This window comes from Nicotiana sylvestris, chromosome 11 (genome assembly GCF_000393655.2).
Source record: "Nicotiana sylvestris chromosome 11, ASM39365v2, whole genome shotgun sequence".
In the NCBI taxonomy this organism is placed as follows: domain Eukaryota; kingdom Viridiplantae; phylum Streptophyta; class Magnoliopsida; order Solanales; family Solanaceae; genus Nicotiana; species Nicotiana sylvestris.
Genome location: NC_091067.1, coordinates 144706434 through 144731202, shown reverse-complemented (window position 1 = coordinate 144731202; position 24769 = coordinate 144706434). Strand labels below are relative to the sequence as shown.

Sequence of the window (24769 nt, the reverse complement as noted above, 5' to 3'; positions counted from 1 at the left end):
AGTTAATTTTTTAATAGAAAATATTAATAAGTAGAATTCAATTTAGAATTCTATAAATGTGTTGCATGTTTTTTTTTTCAAATATTGACTAAGTTATAGAATTCAATTCTAAATTGAATTCCATAAATGAAAGACATGTTTTTTTTTTAATTTTAAAATGGTAACTAAGTTGTAGAATTCAATTTAGAATTGAATTCCACAAATGAGTTACATGTTTTTATTTTAAAATGGTGACTAAGTTGTAGAATTCAATTTAGAATTGAATTCCATAAATGAGTTACATGTTTTTATTTTAAAATGGTGACTAAGTTGTAGAATTCAATTTAGAATTAAATTCCACAAATGAGTTACAAGTTTTTATTTTAAAAATGTTGACTAAGTTGTAGAATTCAATTTAGAATTGAATTCCATAAATAAGTTATATATATTTTATTTATGGAATATTTACCATAAGACATGTGATTTGTATTTTCCAATGGAAATTTATATATATATATATATGTGTGTGTGTGTGTGTGTGTGTGAGAGAGAGAGAGAGAGTCCTAATTAAGAATTAGAGAGATAGAGATCTTACACATATTATAAAGAAAGGAAGAGAGTCATTCTTGAGAAGAAAAAATTACTTTGAGAAAGTAATAGTGCAAGATAGAAAATATTAGTACAAGAAAATTGTTTCTTGTTCTTCTACCTTTGAGTTGAGATTTTTGAGAAACATTTCAACACAATATTTTCATTCAATTTGTTCACGACGTTTCATTGATCAAAGAGTTGATAGCAAGGATCAGTTTCAGTGTGGATACGCATAGAGTCTTCGTACTATCGAAGAAATTTAAAAACGAGACTCTCTTCACAAGGTACGTCTTAGATCCCTCTTTAATATGTAAATAAATTTTAAACACAAAAATTTCTGTCTAGAATTGTTTTTATCTTCCGCTGCGTGTTATGAACACCTTTATGCAATCCTACATCTTGAATACCCTTTAAGAGTTGATATGCATAGAAACCTATTTCCACTTCTGACATCTTTCCTCTCTTCGAATTGATCAAATTGTGTAGTGATCCACCACATGCATATTCAAGAAACAGATTATAAGTTGGAATATTGTTCTCGATACTCACGTCTGCCCCAAAGAATTGAACCACGTTAGGACTACCTCTTAGAGTTTCCAAGATATGTGCTTCTCTCTGGAGTGAAATTGAACGCCAAAGATCTGCACATTTTACAACAGCAACTGAAGCACGTAACAAAAACGAATCAATTTTCACTGCATAATACACTTTTCCATAAGAGCCCGCACCAAGAACGGAAATCTTTTTCCACTCCATAATTCCTCTTCTCACTTTCTTCTTTCTCTGTTAAGCTAAATGAACTATTGTGAAAAAAAGAAAAGAAATGGTAGCTAATTTATAGAAAACCCTTAATCCTTATTTGATGTGGAAAGGGTTTCCAATAAGTAGACGTTAAGGTGTTATTAGTGTAATGTTTTTGGTAACTTTGTATTTCCAAATTTTAAAATCCTACTTTGATGAGGAGAGGGTAATTCCTCCGTTAGCGTAGTGCTGTATTCCTCTCTACATGGATTTCCTAAATGCACCAATGTGATTTCTTGTGCATTACACAACCTTTTCCTAGTTAAATCTTGATAAAACTTTTATTTTAGGGTTAATTTAACAATGGCAACTACAAGTAAATAATGTATAATTGAAAAGGATTAATTAATTAAGGGTATTATTACGTTCATTATTATTATTTACTTAAATATAGTATACAATATTTTAGTTTCTTCAGCTACATATTCTACTCCCAAAAGAGAAAGAAACATTTGTCGTGAACTAAGATATTCTACTTAATTAAACCAAGTGAAAGTCAAATTCAAAAGCACTTATATGCAATTGTACTATTCTCTAGAAGAAAATGTAACTGACTGTTACTATATAATTTAAAAATTAAAAATCAACAGAATAAGGACTGAACCAAGAGCAGTATTAGTGGAAGCCTACCGTATAATAAGCGTCATTTTTTTCCTTTTTTAAAAGAACTTTAAAACATATAAAGGGTCTGACTTCTTTTCAAAAGTAATTATATTATTTGTTGTAATTATAGATAATGTATTCTCTTTAATTAAAGATATTGAAATCAATCTGTTCAAATATTATGACTGTTTAATTTAAATTTCCCAAAATAACACTAAAATTTGGAATATGATCTAGAAGTAAATGGATAAGCCAAAGCGCTACATATACACACGAATCTACTAACGTAGTGTACGAATGTATGCACCTTTGAATAGAGGCGAGCATCGTTCGGTTTGGTTCGGTTATGAATATTATCGGTTATCGGTTTACAAATTTGATAAATCAATAACCGAACCGATAAGATATTGGTTATCGGTTATCGGTCATTATCGGTTCGGTTATTGGTTTACCCGATAAAATAACTCAATCTAGAGTTAAGCAACAAAGAGAAGACAATTCACTGGAGTTAAGCAAAAAAGAGAAGAATTCACATATAGTATACTACCCATTTCTACGTTCTGTCCAATGGCTACAACTAGAATAATACTAATTCTTCAACAACAGTTGTCCAAATACATTAATAATAATACAAAGTAGTAGCAATTTCACTTTAAAATTAACAAGTCCAAACATATAGTACTAATAGTCCAAGATAAACTGGATGTTGTTTGTCAAATGTCTAACCTGAAAAAAGAAACCATAGAGCAAAACCTTGATCTGTGCATGGTAATACTAATACAGAAATGAAAAATACCTAGAAGGCAAGAAAATGTTGTCCTTGATTTCAAAGCTCAGCATACTATACAGAAGAATAGTGTTCAAAAATATACCCGAAACTAACGAAGATAGTCGATTGAGAATTGATAAATGCGAAGAGAAATTGGTAGTAGGTATAGGCTGTACAACGTGAGCTCACAAAATTAAGAAACAAAAATAAAAAATAAAGAATCATTAACAGTCAAAAATACCAATATGAAAATGAATTTTGTTATAGAAATTAAAAGCCTAATGTATAAGACTAAAGATTTATGCTATGAGTAACTAGTAAGGTCTATGAAGAATGAAGATGAAGCAATTGAAGAGTGGAGCTGAGAAAGAATAGGAGAGAATGAACTCAAGCCCTAGCATATGTATATACTTAAGGGTAAAGTCATAATTTTATTAATTCTTATTGGGTTATCGGTTAACCCATTAACAAAAGAGAAATTTTCATAAAGCACTATCTTTTAGTGGTAATTAGCTATCTATAGATACCATTTGCTATATTACGGATTGTAGATAGGTTTTCTGTTGTTATAAGATGTATTAGATGTATTTAAGCTACTGTATTCATGAATACAATAGCAAAAATAGGTGTGAATTAGGGAAGTCCAGCTAATCAGTTGTTGTATTCGAGTGTATTCATGGCATGAAACATGGGATTACATCTAGACATATTATTGTATTCGACTGTATTCACGGAGTGAAATAAGGGATTACACTACTTTAAATGGAAAGTGTATCAATTAACATAATAGACTCCTAATATAACTCAACAAACTCAATTATAACACACAAATTTGTATTTCCGATTGTAAAAAAGATTCTCAACCGAAAAATACCCCAAAAATATAGCAATCTTCAGAGAAATTATATAATACATCTGAATACATAAATTATATTAATTAATATATAGCGAGACAGTGAATACAATGAAATACATAGAATACAGCGGGATACACTGAAATACAATGAAAAAAAAGACAATGAATACAATAAAATACATGGAATACAGCGAGATACATTGAATTACAATGAAAAAAAGACAATGAATATAATGAAATACATGAAAATATAGCGTGATACGTTGAAAATATATTGAAATATATTAACAGAAAATCAAGTTGCTTAGCCCCAAACTCCGTCGTTTTTGTTCAAGAACAAATCTTAATTTCCGACAAATCCGCCGTTGAGCAACGGTTGCAGAATAAGGAGCTGTTAATCACCATTAACGAACAGATGATTAACAACTTTTGAAGCAGCAACAACATAATCTTCATATAAATCAAACCTGATGAGGATGTGCCTTCTCGCTAGCCACTCAATCAAGCTACGTCCTTGAGTTCCAAGCAGTTTTGGCAAGAACTTTCGAAGTCCATTCATATCCAATCTCTCAAACGAAAATTTTAATACTAGAACTTGTTGTAGGCCTTCTTCAACGGTGAACTTTCCAAGTTCCTCCATAGTAAACACAACAGTAGGTTCTCCATGAACTATTTCAATAGGTTTAAGAATTGTTTTTGATGGATTTTGAGCAGGGTTGTTTGTGAGCACTCTCGTAGCGTATGTAGTGGCTGGGTTAGGGTTTAAATTCGTCTCTCCCACAGCGGCATGTATCAAAGTAGAGAGAGAAAGAAAATAGTGTAACTGATAGCGTATTTAGTGGCTTAGGGGTAGGAGGTAACCAAAATTAGATATTTTGCTATAAACATTAAAAAGTATCTATAGAATATAATTTTTTAAATGGTATTTATTTAAAATAAATAAGGTGTTAACCTTTGCTATAGGAGGTAAAAATTCCTTAGCAAAATTGGCAAACCGAGGTCCGAACCGATAACCCAATAATAAAAAAATTCTAAATCATTACCGAACCGTTAACCCAATAACCCGATACCGATAACCCAATAAAAAATTAACGGTTCGAGTTATCCGTTTTACCCGATATATGCCCAGTCCTACCTTTGAATGTATATTATGTTGGACTCACTTTCATTTAATTTGTTTTATGAAAATCCAAATAAATTTTGAAGTATTTATCTTATTTGAATAGGTAGCAGCTTAAAGATCAATGAGATTTGATTTTTCATAAGCAAAAAAGTTCAAAATTATAGATAGATAAAGTGTGTATCCACTCCAATATCCTATTTCCAACACATATTTCAAAGTAAGGTCAAGACATCTGAAGTCATCTAATCCTAATGAAATGAATCATAATGGTTAACGAAGAATGGAAAACTAGAATAGTTTATTCATCAGTGGACAAGGGCGGAGCTAGAACACATATTACGGGTTCGATCGAATCTAGTAACTTTGTTTCAAACCCTATATTTGTCTTAAGAAATCTGTTAAATATGTACAAATTATAAATTTAGAACTCAGTAACTCAAATGGACTAGAATTTCAAATCTATAAATTTCAAATTCTTGCTCCGTCTTTGTCGGTGGATGGAGAATCACAATGTTGAAAAGTGATCAAAAGGCTCACAAAATACACAACAAGCAGCAAGAAAGAGCTTCTAATAGCATACTAGTATCAGTACCCGCGCGATGCGCGGATACAAATCATGTCAAATTATGATGTAGATTGTTTGAATCATGTGCAAATAACCTTAAAGTGTAAACCTCTCGGATAAAAATTATATAACATTAGATATTAATTATGAAGCAGGATATGAAATTATTGTTCAAATCTCGTAGTGGACAACCTATTTTTTTCATATATGCAGCAACCTAGCCCATTGATTTAGTACTTGCATTTCGTTTCACTGTTAATATTAAAGAATATTAAACATGTGATGTTGTGATCTGTCTTGTTTGAGCATATTAGATCATAACAAAATTCTTAGTATCACTTTGTTTTTATTAGAAAGTCAAAAATATCTTATTCATCACATCATAAAATGTCTTATTCATCATATCATTTTACGCAAATTCTTTTTTCTTTTTGTTCATTATAGTTATTGAATTATTTATTATTTAATATTATTATACTATCATATAATTGTTTATTAGCTTAATAATTAAATTAATGTCTTGCTTATTATCCTTTTAATAGTATTTAATAAATATAAATGTGTGACGACCCAAAATCCACTAAGGGTCGTGATGGCGCCGGACACCGCTGTCAGGCAAGCCAACCAAAATACTTAATTAAATTCTCGTTTTAATAATTTTAAAAACTATGATTTTTCTTCAATTTGGTTAGTAAAAGATAATCTTTACAAAATAAATAAAAGAATGTATAGAAGTTAATATAGAATACCCCATAATCATCCTAGAACCCGGTGTCACAAGTGCATGAGCATTTACTAGGGAATGGCGTAAAATATAGTAACTGTCCGAAATACAAGTGGACAGAAATGAAAATACAGTACAATACTCTGAAGGAGACTCTACTGGTTGCGGGTCGTCTAGATAATTGCAGCTCACCCAAGTCTCCATATCAATCATGCCGCTATGCCACTAAGCCACTAGCCACATATGAACCTGTGCAACAAAAATGCGCAACAAGTGTAGCATGAGTACGAAAACAACGTGTACCCAATGAGTATCCCGTCTAATCTCGAAGAAGTAGAGACGAGAGGTCGACTTCGACACTTGCTAGTAGTCCAATAGTAATATTATTAATGCGATGAATCACGGATTTATTAAGAACAACAGTAAATTCAAATAAGACATGAAACAGGTAAGAGTTCCTTTTTATTAAAAGTCTCCGGATTCATAATCCATTAATTAACAATTAGCTCAAGTCGGGGAAAGCAAATATCAATATCAATAACTCTCAAGGAAAGCAATACAAACATGCGCAAATCATGTTGAGGTCGTACGGCCCGATCCAACATAAATGTAAAATGTGCACTGTCGAGGGTCGAATAGCGCGAACCATAGATGCATCTATTACCCCGCTCGCGAATCATACATGCGACGCGGTCAAATTTAAATAAGCAATCACCCTGCTCGCGAATCATACATGCGACGCAAGTACACATAGAAATACATTCTCAAACAGCCAATTAAGAATTTATCGGGGAACATTTATCCAAATAAAAGCCAATTCTTTTTTAACGATTTAAGAAAATGAAGTTTAATTCTTTTAGAAATTCATTTACCAATTCCATAGGATTTAAGCAATTCAACTGCCAACAAGATTTCAGATATTCTAAGTGTAGAATGCTTTTGGGTCCTAGACTATCCGGACTTACACATATTAGTAGCTACGCACGGACTCTCATCACCTCGTGCGTACGTAGCCCCCACAAATAGGAGCACATAACCAATTATTTCACCTATGGGGATAATTCCCTCTTACAAGGTTAGATAGGAGACTCACCTCACTCCGAAGTCCAATAACCGGCTTCCAACCCCTTCCGACAACTCAAACTGATGCCCCAATGCTCCAAAACTAGCCAAATAACGGAGGCAAACCAATGAAAATATACCCCAATACTTATAACAATTCAATTTATATAAAATTCCAACTCCGCTCGAAAAGTTGACAAAATGGCCCTCGGGCCCACATGCCCGGATTCCGAAATTTTTTGAAGATAAAGTTTACCCACAACCTTACGAACTCAAATATATAAATGGCTCTCAATTTCATGTCCAAAATCGTGGTCAAAATTCAAGAATACAAATTTCCTAAGTTTTCTTCAAAATCCCAAAATTTCTACTAATTTACATGATTTTCCATGTTAAGATCTAGAGATGATCCATGTAATTAACTTGCAATAGGTGGGGATCGCTTATCTTGACATGGATGATGAAAATGGAGCTTCAAAATCGCTCCTGGTCGGCTCACATGGAGGAAGTGCGATGAAATGAGCCAAACCCATTTCTTTACACTTATACACTGCCTAGACGACTTTTCTTCGCGTTCGCGAGACCCCATCCCGTTCGCGAAGAAGAAAATTCCCAAAAACCATTTTCCAAACTCTTCTCAGACAACCTCTAGTATAATGGCCATAACATTTTATACAAAACTCCAAATGATAAATGGTTTAATATTTTGAAAACTAGACACCAAAATCTGCAACGTTTATGTTTTGGTAATCTCTCAATTCCTTATAGATTTTGTGATATAAGCTGCCAAAATCAGCCTTGTGCAACACAAATTTCTTCTTCATCTTACCGAATAGCCTGTAGTGTACTAGACATAACTTTTGGTACACAAATTCAAATGCTAAATGGTTTATTTTTCTAAAAACTAGACATAAAGAGCTACAACTTTTATTTTTGGATCATCTCCAAATTCCTTATAAATTGCGAGATATGAGTCTCCAAATTCAGACATGTGCAACAGAGATTTCCTTCTTCGCGAACGCGAGGATATCTTCGCGAACGCGAAGAACAGAGTCCCTGAAGCCAAATCCTTCTTCGCGAACGTGAAGAACAACACCAGACACCAGGAACAGCTATTGCAAAACAACCCAAAATGATCCGAAACCACCCCGAAACACACCCGAGGCCCCCGGGCCCCTGTCCAATCACACAAACCAGTCCCATAACATAACATGGAGCTGCTCAAGGCCTCAAATCACATCAAACAACATCGAAATCATGAATCGCACCCCAATTCAAGTTTAATGAACTTTAGAACTTCAAACTTCTACATTCGGTGTCGAAACCTATCAAATCACATCTGATTGATCTCAAATTTTGCACGCAAGTCACATTCAACATTACGGACCTACTCCAACTTCCGGAATTGGATTCCGACCCCGATATCAAAAAGTCCACTTCCCGTCAAACTCCTCAAAAACTTTCAAATTTCTATCTTTAGCCAAATGACTCCAAAATGACCCACGGACCTCCAAATTCACTTCCGATCGCGCTCCCAACACCAGAATCACCATACAGAGTTATTCCCAGACTCGGAACAGACATTGATAACACTGAAATGTACTTCAACCCAAACTTATGAAATTCTTCCAAAAATGCTAACTTCCACAATAGGTGCCGAAACATGCCCGGATCTTCCAAAATCCGATCCGAACATACGCTCAAGTCCGAAATCATCATACGAACCTGCTGGAACCTTCTAATCCTGATTCCAAGGTCGTTTACTCAAAAATCCAATCTTAGTCAATTCTTTCAACTTAAAGCTTTCGAAATGAGAATTCTTTTTCTAGATCATCTCCGAACTTCCCGAAATTCAATTCTGACCATGCATACAAGTCGTAATACCTGAAGTGAAGCTACTCATGGCCTAAAACCACTGAACGATGTGCTAGAGCTCAAAACGACTGGTCAGGTCGTTACATTCTCTCCCACTTAAACATATGTTCGTCCTCGAATGTGCTAAGAACTGCATTGGAGTTGTCCGAAATCACTGTTTAACACCTCGAGCACCTACCTGTGCTACCACAACTCGGTTGGGCACCTTAGCTTGATCAATATGAAGATATCTTTTTTCACTTAAGCAAATAAGCCTTAGAGCCCAATTCCAACATCCGAAATTCTCTGCCAGGCTTGTTTCCAACATACGCTCACCGTATCAATCACCACACGATGTACCAGAATATGACTGCATACCTTTACTGGATTCACACCTTGCACCGCTTTACTCACAGGATCGCAACACATTCTCTGATCATATTAGTCGAAATTCCACGAATCTGATGCTCCCATTGCACCTCATGACATACATAGTCTTGCTCTAACTCTTACAATACCACTATGACAGAAGAGATATGTAGAAATTCATAACCAACTGCCGAATCAACAAATCATTAGATCTATACTCCTGACATGAACCATCACCTCATTCTGAACCAAATAATGGACTTAGCTCCTTAATATACTTCATATAATCAGATTGCACTGATCCTAAATCTAATGATCTCGTCTCACCCAGTACAAACTGATCAGGCAATAAGCCACCCAGACATGACCAAAAGTCTTGTATGATGTCACAATGTGCCAATAGGCTACCCAACTCGAACGGGATACAAAAGGAAAACAAACCCTGGAAGGAGCTACTCAACTCACGCGCTATTATGAACTTTCCTCAAAAATGAAAAACAAGACACACAAAATAGAATATAGAAAGTTGTATTCAACATCACACTGTTGCGGCGCACAACCCGATCCAAACAACATACCCATGGTTGTGTGCCACCCAACATATAAAATTCACATAAGGAGATACACACCGAGCTAGATTGCTCATTATAACAAAATACCAAATGTCGGTCACACGCACGCTAGGTGCATAATACCATCCCTGGGGAGACATATATCGCTATAAGCTACAACTCAAGCACAACTGAAGTGTGATATACGATCTGAATCTCAAGAGCCATTCTGCTCATATAACATCATCCCTACGCGGAATCTCAACACATAAGAAATTAACTAAGCCGTCTCACATCTCACACGGTGCAATGTATCATTACATGAAATAGCTGATGACGAAATAACACCCCGACTACTCTTCCATAAGGAGCGCATTGCTGAAATGAACGCATCTGGCCTGATATAGAACCCATATTCACATTTAAATCCATCCACAGACCTCAAGCTGATTCTGATCACACTGAACTAGGCTAATAATCTTTCATGGCTCCATAATAACCCCCTTTTTCCCTTAACACACAAGAACAACCATCATAACCGAAGTAATCCTCCATAGTCCATAACCCAATAAATCGAGTGCCCTCCAGGCATCGATTCTCAATTTAACGACATCACAACAATCTTCATACTTGGTTTAACTCTTCAATCGATCAAGTGGCTACATGCTACACTTATACAACCTTCCCGTGGGGCACGCTCCCACAACCTTCCGTAACAGATAACAAGTTTGTACATCCAAACCACCGGCTGCACTAACACTGAAAAGCGATCAAGAATCCTTAACCAGGATGCAAAGCCTTTTTCACAAAACACCGATCTCAGGTGATGCTGAAGACAATACCAACTTACTTTAAACATCGATACTCCATTTCTGCTCATCCGAGCTCATGACATCCTTGTCAACATTGAACTGCAACCTTGATCATCACTTCAAATTCCATACCACTCCTTGCACCCAACATGCCAATATACGATAGAACACGATGTAGACGTGTGATTTTTGACTCTCCCCAAGATTTTTCATATTTTAGAACGTAAATATTTAATTTAGGCCTAATATAGCTATTTCAACTCATTTTTACTCTTATACTTTATTTTATTACAAGAAAATAAAAATTATAAAATAGGTTCATTAATGTTTTGTTAGTCATTTTTAACCTTGAAAAATACAAAAAAATAGTTCGTTTTAATGGTCAGTCTTATTTTAATAGTTATTTTATTTTAAGTAGGACTAATTAATAAATAAGGTCGTATTTTAGTCCCGTTCGCAGAGAAAAAATAAAATTTGGGCTCGAGCAACCCATTTTTAGACCTAATTTTGGACCTAACCCATAATTTTCAAGCCCATACCCCTAACCTAAAAAAAACCCTATAAAATAATTAGACTCTAAGACCTAAAGGGGGACGCCTAAAAAAACCTATACAAAACTTGGATCTGCCGTTTTCTAGACACACAGCAATCAGCGTTTCCATGGAGGGGACAAAACAAAAATCCCAAAAAATCAGCTAGGACCTAAAAGCTGGAGACAGCAGCCTTTCATCTTCATCCTTGAGCTTCAGCAGAAACAGCCATATTCTGAAAAATCTAAGACCCCTATCGACCTTCTTCTTCAGCAAAACGAAGCAGCCTTCGATGGCTTCTTTCTGAACAAACACCAACACCCTTGAGCTTCTTCTTCCTCTTTCTTCATAAAATCAGTCCTGGTTCTGTCCATTTTCGAGTTCGTCGCCGATCGAGATTGTTCGACGTCGATTCCGATTCGAACCCTGTCGCTGCTCGAGGTTGATTCTGTTTTGAGTTCAAGGTTGTCTGTCGAGGTCTTCGTACGTGGTCTGTGATATCCAAGCGACTTGTTGCTACACATTTGAGGCTCATTTGTCAATATATTGGAAAGCTTATTCAAAAGTTCATCATTAATCCTCTTGTCTAATCTTATTTGAATATAGCTATCCCTTTTGTGTTTGAATGATGTTATATGGTTATGACTGCCATAGGATTGTTTGGTTGTTTGTGTGTTCTGGAGCTTGATAATAAGAATTTTGCTCTCATTAGATGCTCTGCTTCGGCGTTTTAGTTTAGGGGTTGTGATTTTCGTTTTGTTTAAACCTATTATGGATGAAGCTAATTACTTTGCTAATTTTTTTTTAAGTACTTTTTGTGTCAAACAGTTGTGCCTCTGTGAATTTTGTGTCAAACAGTTGTTATGGTCTTTCATATAGGTTCTTTGCTTTAGTATGAAGCGGAATTTTACTAATAATTGTGTGCCTGTACAAGCTTACTTTCTGCGGAATTTCCCTATGTTTCAACAAAAATAGGGAAATAAACGAGAGAGGAAAGAGGGGTTAAAAGATCGTTGAGGAAATAAAATCATATATGCAGTTTTTCGGTTCACCCTATTTTCTAAATCTTGTAGTTCTAAGGAATATCTTTGGTGCTTCTGTGTGTGCGGCAAGTGAAGCTGCAAATAACCGACAAGTGAGGCAATGCAAAAAAGAATCATTTTTTTTCATAAGAGAGCCAAAACTTGGAATTTTGCATGAAAATGATAATAGTAGTAACGTATAAGATTAGTTGAATTCTGGCATGTTAAGTGTTAGGGAAATGACCAATCTTAACCCAACATCTAACAATCTCAGCTAACACCAATACTCAATCATAAGTAATATCTACGAAAATAATCTTAATCCTTGCTCAATACCGAGACTCATCAATTAAAGCATCCATAGTATCATTTAAGAACACAATAAATTGCAATTTAAGACTCACGATCATGCAAATTGAGGTGATTCTAAAAGAGGTTTTAAAGCCTCAGAACGCAGAATTTTATTTTAAAACAAGTGATGACCTCTTGGGTCATCACAGACATCCCTATCGATCTCCCCATCTCCCTGGATAATAGACCCTAGGTGTTGGCCCAAGTGAATGTTAGTTTTGAAGATTGACAAAGGAAGCTCAGGCATAAACCAGGTTCATCCCTCAGGTGCATAGAAACGGGCAGATTTGAGCATGTGGGATGCACGTGAAGGAGATAAGCTTAATTGGGTATATTTGATATCTCCTGATCGAAAAGGTTGCATAATTAATAAGGAGAAAGACTCCTTACTCAAAAAGAATACTGTCCAAGATAGGGAAGGAGTTAGAAGTTGAGATCAACTAGAACTCTTCCACCAAGGAAGAGTAGCATTAGAACTCTAGTTATTCTCTTCATATACTAACTCTATAAATTGCAGGATATTCTCACTTTATAGGCATGCACAAAACGAAGAAGTTAAACGTGAATTGAGAGCAAAATAGTAAGGCTTTTTGCAAGCAGTTCGTGTGTGATTCAAGTGTGAAAACCTGAAGCTACGTGAACTAGATAGAAGAACCAGTTCCAAGTGTTTGTCTTTTATTCTAGTTCAATTGTAGTAGGTGTTTTCATATTGTACCTTTCAGCTTTATCTAGAGGCAATTATATTAGGTACTCAGAGTATTCAAGTTAGAGTTAACTTGAAGTTGTCGCAACAGTCAGAGGCTGTTTGCTACAACGGGATTAGAGTTAGTCCTAAGTTTACAAAAGTATTTTTGTAAATGTAGTTTTTGGCTCAGTGATTTAGTGGAGAGTTTGGAAAAATCCTACTGGGAAGTAGGTCGTGGGTTTTTCACCTTTTGAGCCAGGTGTTTTTCATGTAAAATACTTGTGTTCTTTAATTTTCGCATTTACTATTTCTGCAATAGTAGGTTAAGGAACACTTAGAAGAACCAGGTCCTTCTGTAATCAGTTTAAGCGAAAAATTGGACACCACACAAATTATCCCCCCTTGTGTGGTATTGAAGTATAAAACATCACTAGGTACTTGAAACTCTCTCTCTTAGGAATGACTTGTGAGTTAAGCCTCACTTCCACATCCGCTTCTCCCGAAACGTCGCTAAACTTACACTCCAAATATTCCGTTTTGGTCCTACTCAACTTGAAATCTTTAGACTCCAGGGTCTGCCTCCATTCCTCCAGTCTCTCGTTAACGCCGCCTCGCATCTCATCAATTAGAACTATGTCATCAGCAAACAACATACACCAAGGCACCTCCCCTTGAATATGGTGTGTCAGTGCGTCCATCGCCAGGGCAAATACGAACGGGCTGAGCGCAGATCCTTGGTATAACCCCATAACCACCAGAAAAGGCTCTGAGTCACCTTCCACTGTCCTAACCCGAGTCTTAGCTCCATTATACACATCTTTTATCGCCTAATATAAGCTACTGGTACATCTATCACCTCCAAACATCTCCAAAGAACGTCCCTAGGGACCTTGTCATACGCCTTCTCTAGGTCAATAACACCATGTGCAAATTCCTCTTCCTATCTCTGTACTGTTCCACCAACCTCTTAATAAGATGGATAGCTTCCGTAGTAGAACGACCCAGCATGACCCCGAACTGGTTCTCTGATATAAACACCGTCCTCCTTACCCTCCCTTCCACCATCCTCTCCCAAACTTTCATGATATGACTCAGTAACTTGATATCCCTATAGTTGTTACAATTCTGGATATCACCTTTGTTCTTATACAACAAAATCATCGTACTCCACCTCCACTCATCTGACATCCTCTTCGTCAGCCACTCCAAGCCTGCTCTACCCACATACCTCCAAAATTCTACTGGGATCTCGTCTGGTCCGATCACTTTGCCCCGACTCATCTTACGCATCGCTCCACTACCTCCTCACCCCTAATACGCCTACAGTACCTCCTCAACTTTAATTATTTAGATAATTACGTAAATATCTAAAAATAATACATGAGGATGTTTTTTGAATTCAAATCATAAATGGAAATGGAAATGGAAATAATTTCCTCTTAATTGATTGTGAATTCTTTATATGAGTTATTATGTTTAAAGTAATTAAATACATATATATAATCTAAACAAGATTGTTATAAATAACAAATACAAAATTGATCGGCGGTCGGTCCAACTTTGGACCGGAAGATATATCGGTTCACTACCTGCTGCTCTTTCCCCTGGAATAGGATCTGATTTCCTGCAACATCTCCTCCTCCATCTCGCCCTCTCCCTACAAACAACATATCATTCCTCTTGAAACAACACATATTATTTGATTTTAGCTAGTAAGAAGCCATTTGTGCTAAGTTTTCTTCATTTTGAGCTTTCAAATTCGTTGTTTTTTTTTAAAAAAAAAATTTAACTCTTTGTTAGTCTCATTTATTTCTAATATTGCCTCGTTTAAACTTGATCGATTAAGCTTCTGTTTAACTTTAGGTGTTTAAGTGTAATGATAACGCTAAGGCACTATATCCGCTAACAATTGAATCTTTTCTTATTGCAATGCTACTTTTTTTTTTTAGGCAAGTGTGGTCGACCAAGGATAAAATTGTCTTTATACTCTCCATCTAGAATTGCCTTTTCGATTTTCTCATCTTTTCAATCTGTCATAGTCCTTTTAGCTTCATCTGCCATAAAACACGTACTTGTACTCGCCGGCGACAGCAACCAAGCCCAAAAGTAAATATGATTGAGATTTTCGTGTATGTTTCTCTTAGCTCTTTCCTTCTATTTTTCGATCTCTTCTTTCCTAAGTTTCAAGACCATACTGATGGAATTTGGGTCTACTTCTGAATTTGGTCCTAATTAATTAGTTGCCTTTCGAATATATGTGCATTCCACTTTCTCATCCCAGATTTGCATTCCGTATACTCTGTTTCTTTTGTTACACTTTCTAGCCTTATTTGTTGAGTTTCCTTTCAAATTTCTCTAATTTCCTTCAGTGTGTGCTATATTTCGTTCGGAGTTTTGCAGAATTTTTCTTCAGTCTTTCTTTGTTTATTGCAACCATGTATTGGTAATGGGTATTTGGTGGGTATCTCTTATCCACTACTCTCTGCGATAATTTCTTCCATTTTGTACGTTTGAATTGCACATCTTTGTTGGAAAATTTTCTGCATAGGTTTAAACACGATTTGGCATAATTAATTTCCATCTAGGACAAAAATGTTGAAGAAACAAACAAGATCTCTCCTGCAACCAAGATGTTTGATAATATGTCTTAAATACAAGAACTGTGATGTTTACTTAAGAGCTGAATTTGGCATTTTAGGTATGTATTTGTACTGGGTGCTCCTTTTTTAGGTTTCGTTTAAAAGACTATATTTGACTTTTGTATAGGTTATGGGTATTTGTTCCCTTTAATCACATATTAACAAGATTGTCTACTCTTTCTTGACATACAATGATTTACGTATATTATTAACTTGAGAAACTGCACTTGAAAAATCAACAAGAAAAAATCTCAGTAAGGAACTTTACCATAAGGTGTTAAATTTGAAATTTTCATATGCAACATGGCATTAAAGGCTAAAAGTTTGAAATGGAGGTTTCAATAATTGTGCTGGAGATTTTGTTAATTAATGGTTCTAATGCTAATTGGCGCTTTTCTTATGTTTATACGGCCAATTAGTATCCCTCAAATTATGATTTGTTTTCTTTAGACTATGTAGCTTTCGATGCATGACCCCGAACTAATAACTGCATCAGTACATAGCAAGAAAAGGGAGGCCCTCATGGAGCTTTCCTTCTGGAAGATGAACAAGGCTGATACAAATAGATAGCTTTTTATGTATGACTAACCTGGATGAAAATAATTTTTATCCTGACATTAGTTATCGGGCCTTGGCTTCTTTTTAAGGAAATGTTAATGAGGCTTCAGCAATGAAGTATCTTTTGAAAGTTGTCCTTAATATGAGTTGGAACTGGTACTTGGCAGGCATTGCCTGATTATCTGTTATAAATTCTTTCTTATTTTTGCAATACTTTAATTCTATTTGTTGTTATTTAGTGCAAGATAAACAACTTACCCACAAAAAAATATAGAAATTAAAAAAAATAAAGTCTCTAGATCAAGCATTTGACTTACCAGAGATGCCAGATTGATGTTGCAATTATTTTGTTTCTTTTCTTGAAAGCTTGTAAAGTTAAGTGCCAGAAAAATGAATCTTTGAATTTGTGTATTTATACATAATGAAAAACTTTGGTTCTAATACTAAAGCATGTCATTTATAAATCTTAATATGTTTTCTTTATGCTTGTGTCCATGGATAAATATTTTCTCTATATATAGTTAGTCACATTGGAGGATCTAGAATTACAGAACAGACTTTGGTTAGCTTTTCAATAGTGCAGACTATTTTATTCTGCTATTATTATTCATATGTATTGTATTGTGTTAAATGATATATATTGCTAGCATATTGCAGTTAAAAGGAAAACTAAAATATTGGGATTCTGCTTGGTCGAATGAAGGAAAAAGCTGTTATTGCCAAGGTAATGTACTTTTCAAGGATGTTCTGCCTTAGACAAGGCTTTTCTGTCTTATAGACCTGCTTATAGTGATGGAAGAGTTTAACATCCAATACTGTATGCCTTTTGGGCTAAAGTCATATATGATAACACTAACATATATTGAGATTCAAACTCCTCTACTTATATAACATAGAATCAATAAGTTCCTCTATTAGTTGTTTCGTGTATTAGCACTACTTTTTTGTGTCTTCTTTGGCTGAATTTGTAGTTTGATGCATTTCAACCTAAAAGCCTTCTATATTTGTCTCTCATTCACTAACAAATACCTTTCCATTTTTAACAAGATACTGAAAACAACCTATTTCCATTTTTATATAGCATCAATAACAAATGTTAGCAGATACTGATGAATTATGGGTTTAGTTATGCATGCCACATCATTAGTTTGTCAAGACTTCATTAATGACAACGCTGCCGCATACAATACCTTTTTTTTTTTCCTCTTTTTCTAATTCTAGACCCATTACATTGGTCGATATTCTCTGTTGATTATAAGATAAATTATTTGTAATACAAAGATTTTGTGTCTTGATTCAATTGTACTTTTTCAGCAATTATAATACCATCAAACTTTTATCATATACAAAACACCAAAAAGCTAATTGCTTAAAAATGGGGTCATTTGCATCTATACCCGCTTTTTGGGTCACGTTTTAACTTGTGCCCGCTTTGCAAAAGAAATTGCAAGCTAATTTACGCGAAAAAGTGGGTACGCTTGCAATTTTTTTGGCAAAGTGGGCACAAGTTAAAACGTGACCAAAAAAACGGGTATAGATGCAAATGCCCCAATGTGAATGTTGGGCCCGTGCATGCACGGGCTATATCCATCTAGTACATATATATAATCTAAACAAGATTGTTATAAATAACAAATACAAACTTGATCGGCGGTCAGTCCAACTTTGGACCGGAAGATATATCGGTTCACTACCTACTGCTCTTTCCCCTCGAATAGGATCTGATTTCCTGCAACATCTCCTCCTCCACCTCGCCCTCTCCCTACAAACAACAGATCATTCCTCTTGAAACAACACGGATTATTTGATTTTAGCTAGTAAGAAGCCATTTGTGCTAAGTTTTCTTCATTTTGAGCTTTCAAATTCGTTGTTTTTTTTTTTTAATTTTTTTTTTAACTCTTTGTTAGTCTCATTTATTTCTAATATTGCCTCGTTTAAACTTGATCGATTAAGCTTCTGTTTAACTTTGGGTGTTTAAGTGTAATGATGGGTTTAACGCTAAGGCACTATATCCGCTAACAATTGAATCTTTTCTTATTGCAATGCTACTTTTTTTTTGAAGAAATAAATTTCGTGTTGAGCATGTTGATGTTGCCTTTATTTTCTGTATCCATTAAATTTATCAGGCTGTATATTATTGTGGTTAATTTGTTGATGTTATTTAGAATATAAAAAATTGGTTGATGTTCCCTTGAATTTTGGAATTTTCACTTGAAATCATGGTAAAACTTTTCTAATAATGGAGGCAAGATTGAACCAAGAGTTGGGCTTAATGTCAGGATAGAGCTTGAATTCAACTCCTGGGAAAATAAACTCAATATGGAGGAGAAATGAATTTTGCTGTTACTCTAATTGAATAAAATGTAAGGCATTCTCAAGAAGAAGAAGAGTATGTAGATTAGAAGTTCCTTAGATTTCCATGGCCACCTTCTTCCGCTACTTCTTTATTTATTTGCGGACTAGTTTATTTGCTGATCATGTGCACCCACTTCTTCACTAAATTCACTAATCATCTTGATTATGTAACTAACTTGCATTATCTAACTAATCTCCACTCACAGCATGAAAGATCTTCTTAGCATACTTTCAGCAATACTCATGAGAGGGACAAATCATATATATATACATGCCTTTATCCTGCTACAATGGATTTTTTTGAGTTGCATCTCATACCTCAATCTATGTTAGTAACAGGGAAGTTATGTACAAATGTCATGTGAAGGAGGTCATCTAACTTTCTGATTAGTTATGCAAGAATGTAGGATAATAATTTGGTTTAACATTCCACTACCTATATATGTTTGTCAGAAGTGTAAATGCATTACACATATTATGTGTCTACGCGTCTAATGAGTCAATGCCTAATTGCCACTCAACCTGTTCAGATCTGCGATGGAACTTCATGATCTTCTGGCACGATGTTTGGTGATGATCATTGCAGTGGTACAAATTGCTAGGATCAGCTCATGTCTCGGTACTGAAGTATTAAATGAAGTAAGTGACCTAGCTGCCGAACAAGCTCAAGATGTGCAGTTATTTCTCAATGCATGTATTTTGGGTGATAGTAATATACTAATTTACAGAAAACTGTAAATGGTGTTGCCAACAAAACTTTTAGACTCAATTGAATCTTGCAACCATTAATTCTTAGAAGTTCTTAGTAACTTTTCCCCGATCTTCTTCAGGTCCATGCACCTTATCTTGATAAATATGTTGCAAAATCCTACTTTAGCAAACATGACAATTTGGTTGACTCAAAGTTTGAAGATTTCATTGCACATGACATTCTGTCCAGCACCTGTGTATCGCTGCAAGACAATGTCAAATTTGCACCAAAGCTGTCTGCTTTACATCGAAAGCTGATTGGTGAAGGCTCCCACCGGTGTCTGTCATCATCTCTCAGATTGAAGATGCCATCGGAGTCCATTTCCAGGCCTCCAAAATCTTGTGAGGTGATAATTGTTGAAAGACTGCCTTCTGGAGTCTTTGCAGATCCTTTTGAGCTACAACACCTTGTGCAGCGTGGTGGTAAATTACTATCAGATTATGTAGGTTTCTACCACTGCAACTCTTGATTTTGAGGCTTGTCCGTGTCCATATTTTGTTGCAGTTCTTAGGGAAGCTGCTGTATTTGGAGATACAAATTTAGAGTTACCCTCATTTCGGTCAAACAGGTCACTTGTTGAGGTTCATCTGAAAATGGGTTCCAATTTGATATCAGAACAAAAGGATGAACAGGAAATACACATGGAACTCCCTCTACATGCACGTTATCAGGTACATCACATAAAAAATTCTCAAAATTATGTAGGAATCTCTAAAGTACGTCTCAGGCATCAAAGGTAGTCATTTTACTCCCCTGAAGTTATTTGATACTTTTACCATAATTTTGGCCACTTTTTGTTTTGGGAGGTACATGTACTTTTGTTTAGAACCTTCTCAACTATTGACTGTAACATCCCAGCTTTTTCTTGGCAGCCACTAGGACATGGATTCTCAAGAGTCGAATTTGCTTCACCTGACTTGTTTCTGCGCTGCAGCGGTAAAGGAAATCAACATGCCACGAGCTGTTTGTTTTCACTAGACAAACAGAGTGCTGAATCAAATAATAGTCATCCTGTGTGGGAAGTACCATGTGGAAGTAGAGAACACATGGAAGTTGTATCTGCTTTTACTTTCATCTCAGCTGTTGTGTCAGCTCTTCTCATCATTGTTGCCTCAATTAGGTACTCTCACGACAAAGCGTGTAATGCCTTGAAACAGCCGTGAATAATTAATGACTTTAGCAAGCTATTCTTTCCCCTTTCTGGACTAACCATCGGCAAGAGAAACTCACTTGATGTTAGGTAAACTGATAACCTCCATCAGTTATAGCTGCTGCTTATCTATGTTTTAAACTTTTGTCATTACTAATTTCTTAGATCAACTACATTTGTGTTAACTTTTATAGTTACAAGTTACAACATAGAACATTGGCAGACGGAGGAGAAGGTGCAGGGCTTTGGATGTTAGTCCACTAACACTTATGCGTTTAGAGAAAGAAATAGGAGAGCTTTTGAAGGGGTAGAGCGAATCTCATACAGTTGAAGAGTAGCCTCTTATTCCTTATTTTCTTCCGGTGCACCCATGATATCCCTGTAGCATATATAGGTATGGAAGATCGGGTGCTGTTTGTCGAAAACCATATCTTTGTGTAGATTTTCTCTCTTTTAAGTATACTTCTTGTATACGTGCGATCATTTTGCCCAAATGTTAATAAAATCGTAATTACTTTATCAAAAAGAAGTTACAACATTGAAAATGTAATCAAATAATGCATGCTGATGGTACAAGCAAATTCAGTTTTTCCTCTACTACAGTAACGAAGACTTCAGCTAGACAAGTGATTTGTTGAATCAACTCGCGTTAGATGCTCGGTCTCTGTGTATTTTGTATATCATTCCTGGCCACCTCAAATACTTGTGTACAATGATTCATCGACTTTTCCCTACTCAACCGTAGCTCCACCTCAAAGTTTTTTCTACCTAAGTTGTGCTTTTTCATATCCATGGATAAACCAACATTTCTGTGATCGCAAAACTATATTCTCAAAATTCAGGAAGGAATTAAGTGAAAAAAATTAGAAGTTGTACTCTGAGGGGAAAGAAAATAAACAGCAGCAGAAATAGATGATGTCATTCCTGGCAAAAGCTGTTAACAGCCCGGGATTCTTGGCCCTTTTTTGCAGCAGCAAAATGATAACAATAGGCGCGCAATAGAAGGTAACATGAAACATAGGATTAAACAATATTTTCCTTCAGATGATCTTTCTGTTAGCCCTGCTGATTGACATATTGTGAAGTACCAGCCTGTAATGAATGAGGCGGCAAAAGCCAGGTTAGAGAACTTCAGCAACAGTACTCCTGGAAGTGTACTCCTTTGCAAGTGCGACATCAGCTGTTGGAGCTCAAGACTTTCCTCCTGTTTCACAATATGACTATAAATACTTGCAATTTCAGCTGTTGGAGCTCAACATTTGCAAGTGTAAGTGCAACTTCTATTAATCTAATCTCTTAGGAGTCGTTTGGTTGGAATACGATTTGTACCGGTATAAGTTATATTGGGATAAGTTATGTTGAGATTGTTGTTTATTCATTGTTTGGTATGTTGTATTAAGAATGACAATTGCATAATTTCTAAGGAGAAGGTATAAGTTATATCCGTGCTAATTACCCTACCTTCTATAAGGTATAAGTTATCCCAGTGTTAAAATTAACACTGGGATAACTTATACCTGGTTTGCTAACCAAACAGGGTATTAAGGTGGTATTAAATTTTTATACCACCCTTATACCTTCTTATACCTCATACCAAACGACCCCTTAGCGTTTTGGGTCATGGGCAAATAAGATATTATCTCTAATACCTGCTTTCACCTTTGTCCTGGATTTCTTCGCATATATGGTAACTCCTTAGCTTCGTGATTCATCTGGATTAGTTCATCTCAATTTTTTTTGTTTCTTCCTTGCATAAAGCTGAATGGAGCTACCATACTAAAATTTTTATGGTGGTTTCCTTTTTCCCTCTTTAATTTCTCACAGTATAAGCTAGATCTGGTCATATAAGTTTGTAACTTACCGGCCTTTTAACCCTTGTATATACTAGTCTGTTAGTAATATCCCTGCAAGGAGTTGACATAAAAGGAATATTTTAACGTTTATTTGTCTTTATGTGATTATGTTTCATTCATCTTTCTTTGCAGGATTATTGGCTTTGAAGAGAACTTAATTTATTGGTTGTGACTTGGTGGCAAATTATGTGTTTTCAAGTAGTAATTTGCCTTGTGCCTCTATGTTTTCAACTAGTAATTTGCCTTCGCGAGTTGATTACATGAGAAATCAGATTCTCAGTCTTTGTGTAGTAATTATTTGGGCTGGTGCCAACAGCCAAGTGTCATGGTTCTAGTGGTTATATGAAATGCATATCTTTATTTCTCAGAATATTGGGTCTTCATTGAAATATTAAAGTACCGCCCCCGAAGAAATCTCGAATATTGAGTCACTAATTGCCACAATAACGTTACAGTTTCGTTTCTCAAAAAAAAAAAAAAAAAAAAAAAAGATAAAAAAGCATAATATGAAGCATATAAATATGTAATATAAAACCGCAGTTTGGAAACTCCAAAGAACAGAAAATACGTACAATGTATATTATGAAGCTGAATATGTATTGATAATCTATTTACTCATTTTTCTAAGAACATCTCTTTAAATACACTCTTCTACCCAGCATAACTAAATCTAGCTATTCGAAATAAAGAAAATAATTGAATCTAGTAAACGTTCAAAAGGAACTATTACACCGTGTTATACTTGAACATAACTGCTGATTTCCATATTAATAGAAACAAATACAACATATCCCAGGAGTATCTGGCTATCTCCTAATGTACGTAATGGAGATTACTCATTTTGGCAAGTAATACACCCCCAGAAAAAAAATGGTTTCTGCAAATAATACTCCATAATACACACTATTGTCAGCCATCTAAGTGATTTTGCAGTCTTATTTGCTTCATTGTATCTTTAAATTACTTTCAAAGAGCAAATTGATGAAGTCCTTCTCATGTACTGCATTTGGAATTTTGCAACAAAAAGGATTAACCCTTGCTATCATCCCTTGAGTTTTAGGCATCAAATTAGAAATACACATAGCTTGCTGAATAAAAGGATGCTGAAGTAGCTGTTCACTTGTCCATCTTCTTAGAGGGTCATTTATAAAACACTTGTACAAAAAATCTCTTGCAATCACAGAAACATTACTCGGAATCACAGGATCTTCATTCATAATCTGCCATTGCAAATCTTTAGTATCGCGACAAATCCAAACGCGATTCCCTGTCATCATCTCTGCCACAGTACACCCTAGTGACCATATATCATAAGCTTTTGCATGAAAACCGTGCGTCAAAGATTCTGGTGGTGCATAAAGTAGAGTCCCCCGATTGGTCAACGGAGTTCCAGTCATATATGCCATTCCTTCACCAATTCTCAACGATAATCCAAAGTCAGCCAACTTCAACTTGTACATGCCACGTTCATTAGCATCGAAAACCAGAACGTTAGCAGGTTTAATATCACAATGAACCCACCCTCTTTTATGAACATCTTGAATACCTTTTAAGAGTTGATATGCATAGAAACCTATTTCCACTTCTGACATCTTTCCTCTCTTCGAATTGATCAAATCGTGTAGTGATCCACCACATGCATATTCAAGAAACAGATTATAAGTTGGAATATTGTTCTCGATACTCACGTCTGCTCCAAAGAATTGAACCACGTTAGGACTACCTCTTAGAGTTTCCAAGATATGTGCTTCTCTCTGGAGTGAAATTGAACGCCAAAGATCTGCACATTTTACAGCAGCAACTGAAGCACGTAACAAAAACGAATCAATTTTCACTGCATAATACACTTTTCCGTAAGAGCCCGCACCAAGAACGGAAATCTTTTTCCACTCCATAATTCCTCTTCTCACTTTCTTCTTTCTCTGTTAAGCTAAATGAATTATTGTGAAAAAAAACGAATGGTAGCTAATTTATAGAAAACCCTTAATCCTTATTTCATGTGGAAAGGGTTTCCAGTAAGTAGACGTTAAGGTGTTATTAGTGTAATGGTTTTGGTAACTCTGTATTTCCAAATTTTAAAATCCTACTTTGATGAGGAGATGGTAATTCCTCCGTTAGCGTAGTGCTGTATTCCTCTCTGCATGGATTTCCTAAACGCACCAATGTGATTTCTTGTGCATTACTCAACTTTTTCCTAGTTAAATCTTGATAAAACT

The 24769-nt window shown here is 35.4% G+C and overlaps 3 protein-coding genes across 7 annotated transcripts; 1 reads left to right on the top strand and 2 right to left on the bottom strand.

Annotated features, from left to right (window-relative positions):
* The first annotated feature begins 636 nt into the window (after window positions 1-636).
* LOC104243937 (uncharacterized) lies at window positions 637-20759 on the top strand. Of its 5 annotated transcripts, none has more exons than XM_070162498.1 (6): window positions 637-854; window positions 17102-17168; window positions 19330-19438; window positions 19630-19972; window positions 20055-20221; window positions 20423-20759. In XM_070162498.1, exons 3-6 carry the CDS (start codon window positions 19337-19339, stop codon window positions 20711-20713), a joined length of 903 nt encoding a protein of 300 aa, XP_070018599.1. In that variant the 5' UTR covers window positions 637-854; window positions 17102-17168; window positions 19330-19336; the 3' UTR covers window positions 20714-20759. The 5 variants fall into 5 exon arrangements, with proteins under 5 accessions (XP_070018599.1, XP_009797522.2, XP_070018600.1 ...); XM_009799220.2 differs by lacking the exon at window positions 637-854 and adding an exon at window positions 15209-15376; XM_070162499.1 differs by lacking the exon at window positions 637-854 and adding an exon at window positions 15399-15704.
* Window positions 892-1326, bottom strand: LOC104243935 (mitogen-activated protein kinase kinase kinase 17-like). The gene has a single exon (XM_009799218.1). The coding sequence runs from the start codon at window positions 1324-1326 to the stop codon at window positions 892-894; it is 435 nt and encodes a 144-aa protein (XP_009797520.1).
* A 2738-nt stretch (window positions 20760-23497) lies between the features above and the next one.
* Window positions 23498-24448, bottom strand: LOC104230014 (mitogen-activated protein kinase kinase kinase 20-like). The gene has a single exon (XM_070162052.1). It carries the CDS (start codon window positions 24446-24448, stop codon window positions 23498-23500), a length of 951 nt encoding a protein of 316 aa, XP_070018153.1.
* Between the last annotated feature and the right edge of the window lie 321 nt (window positions 24449-24769).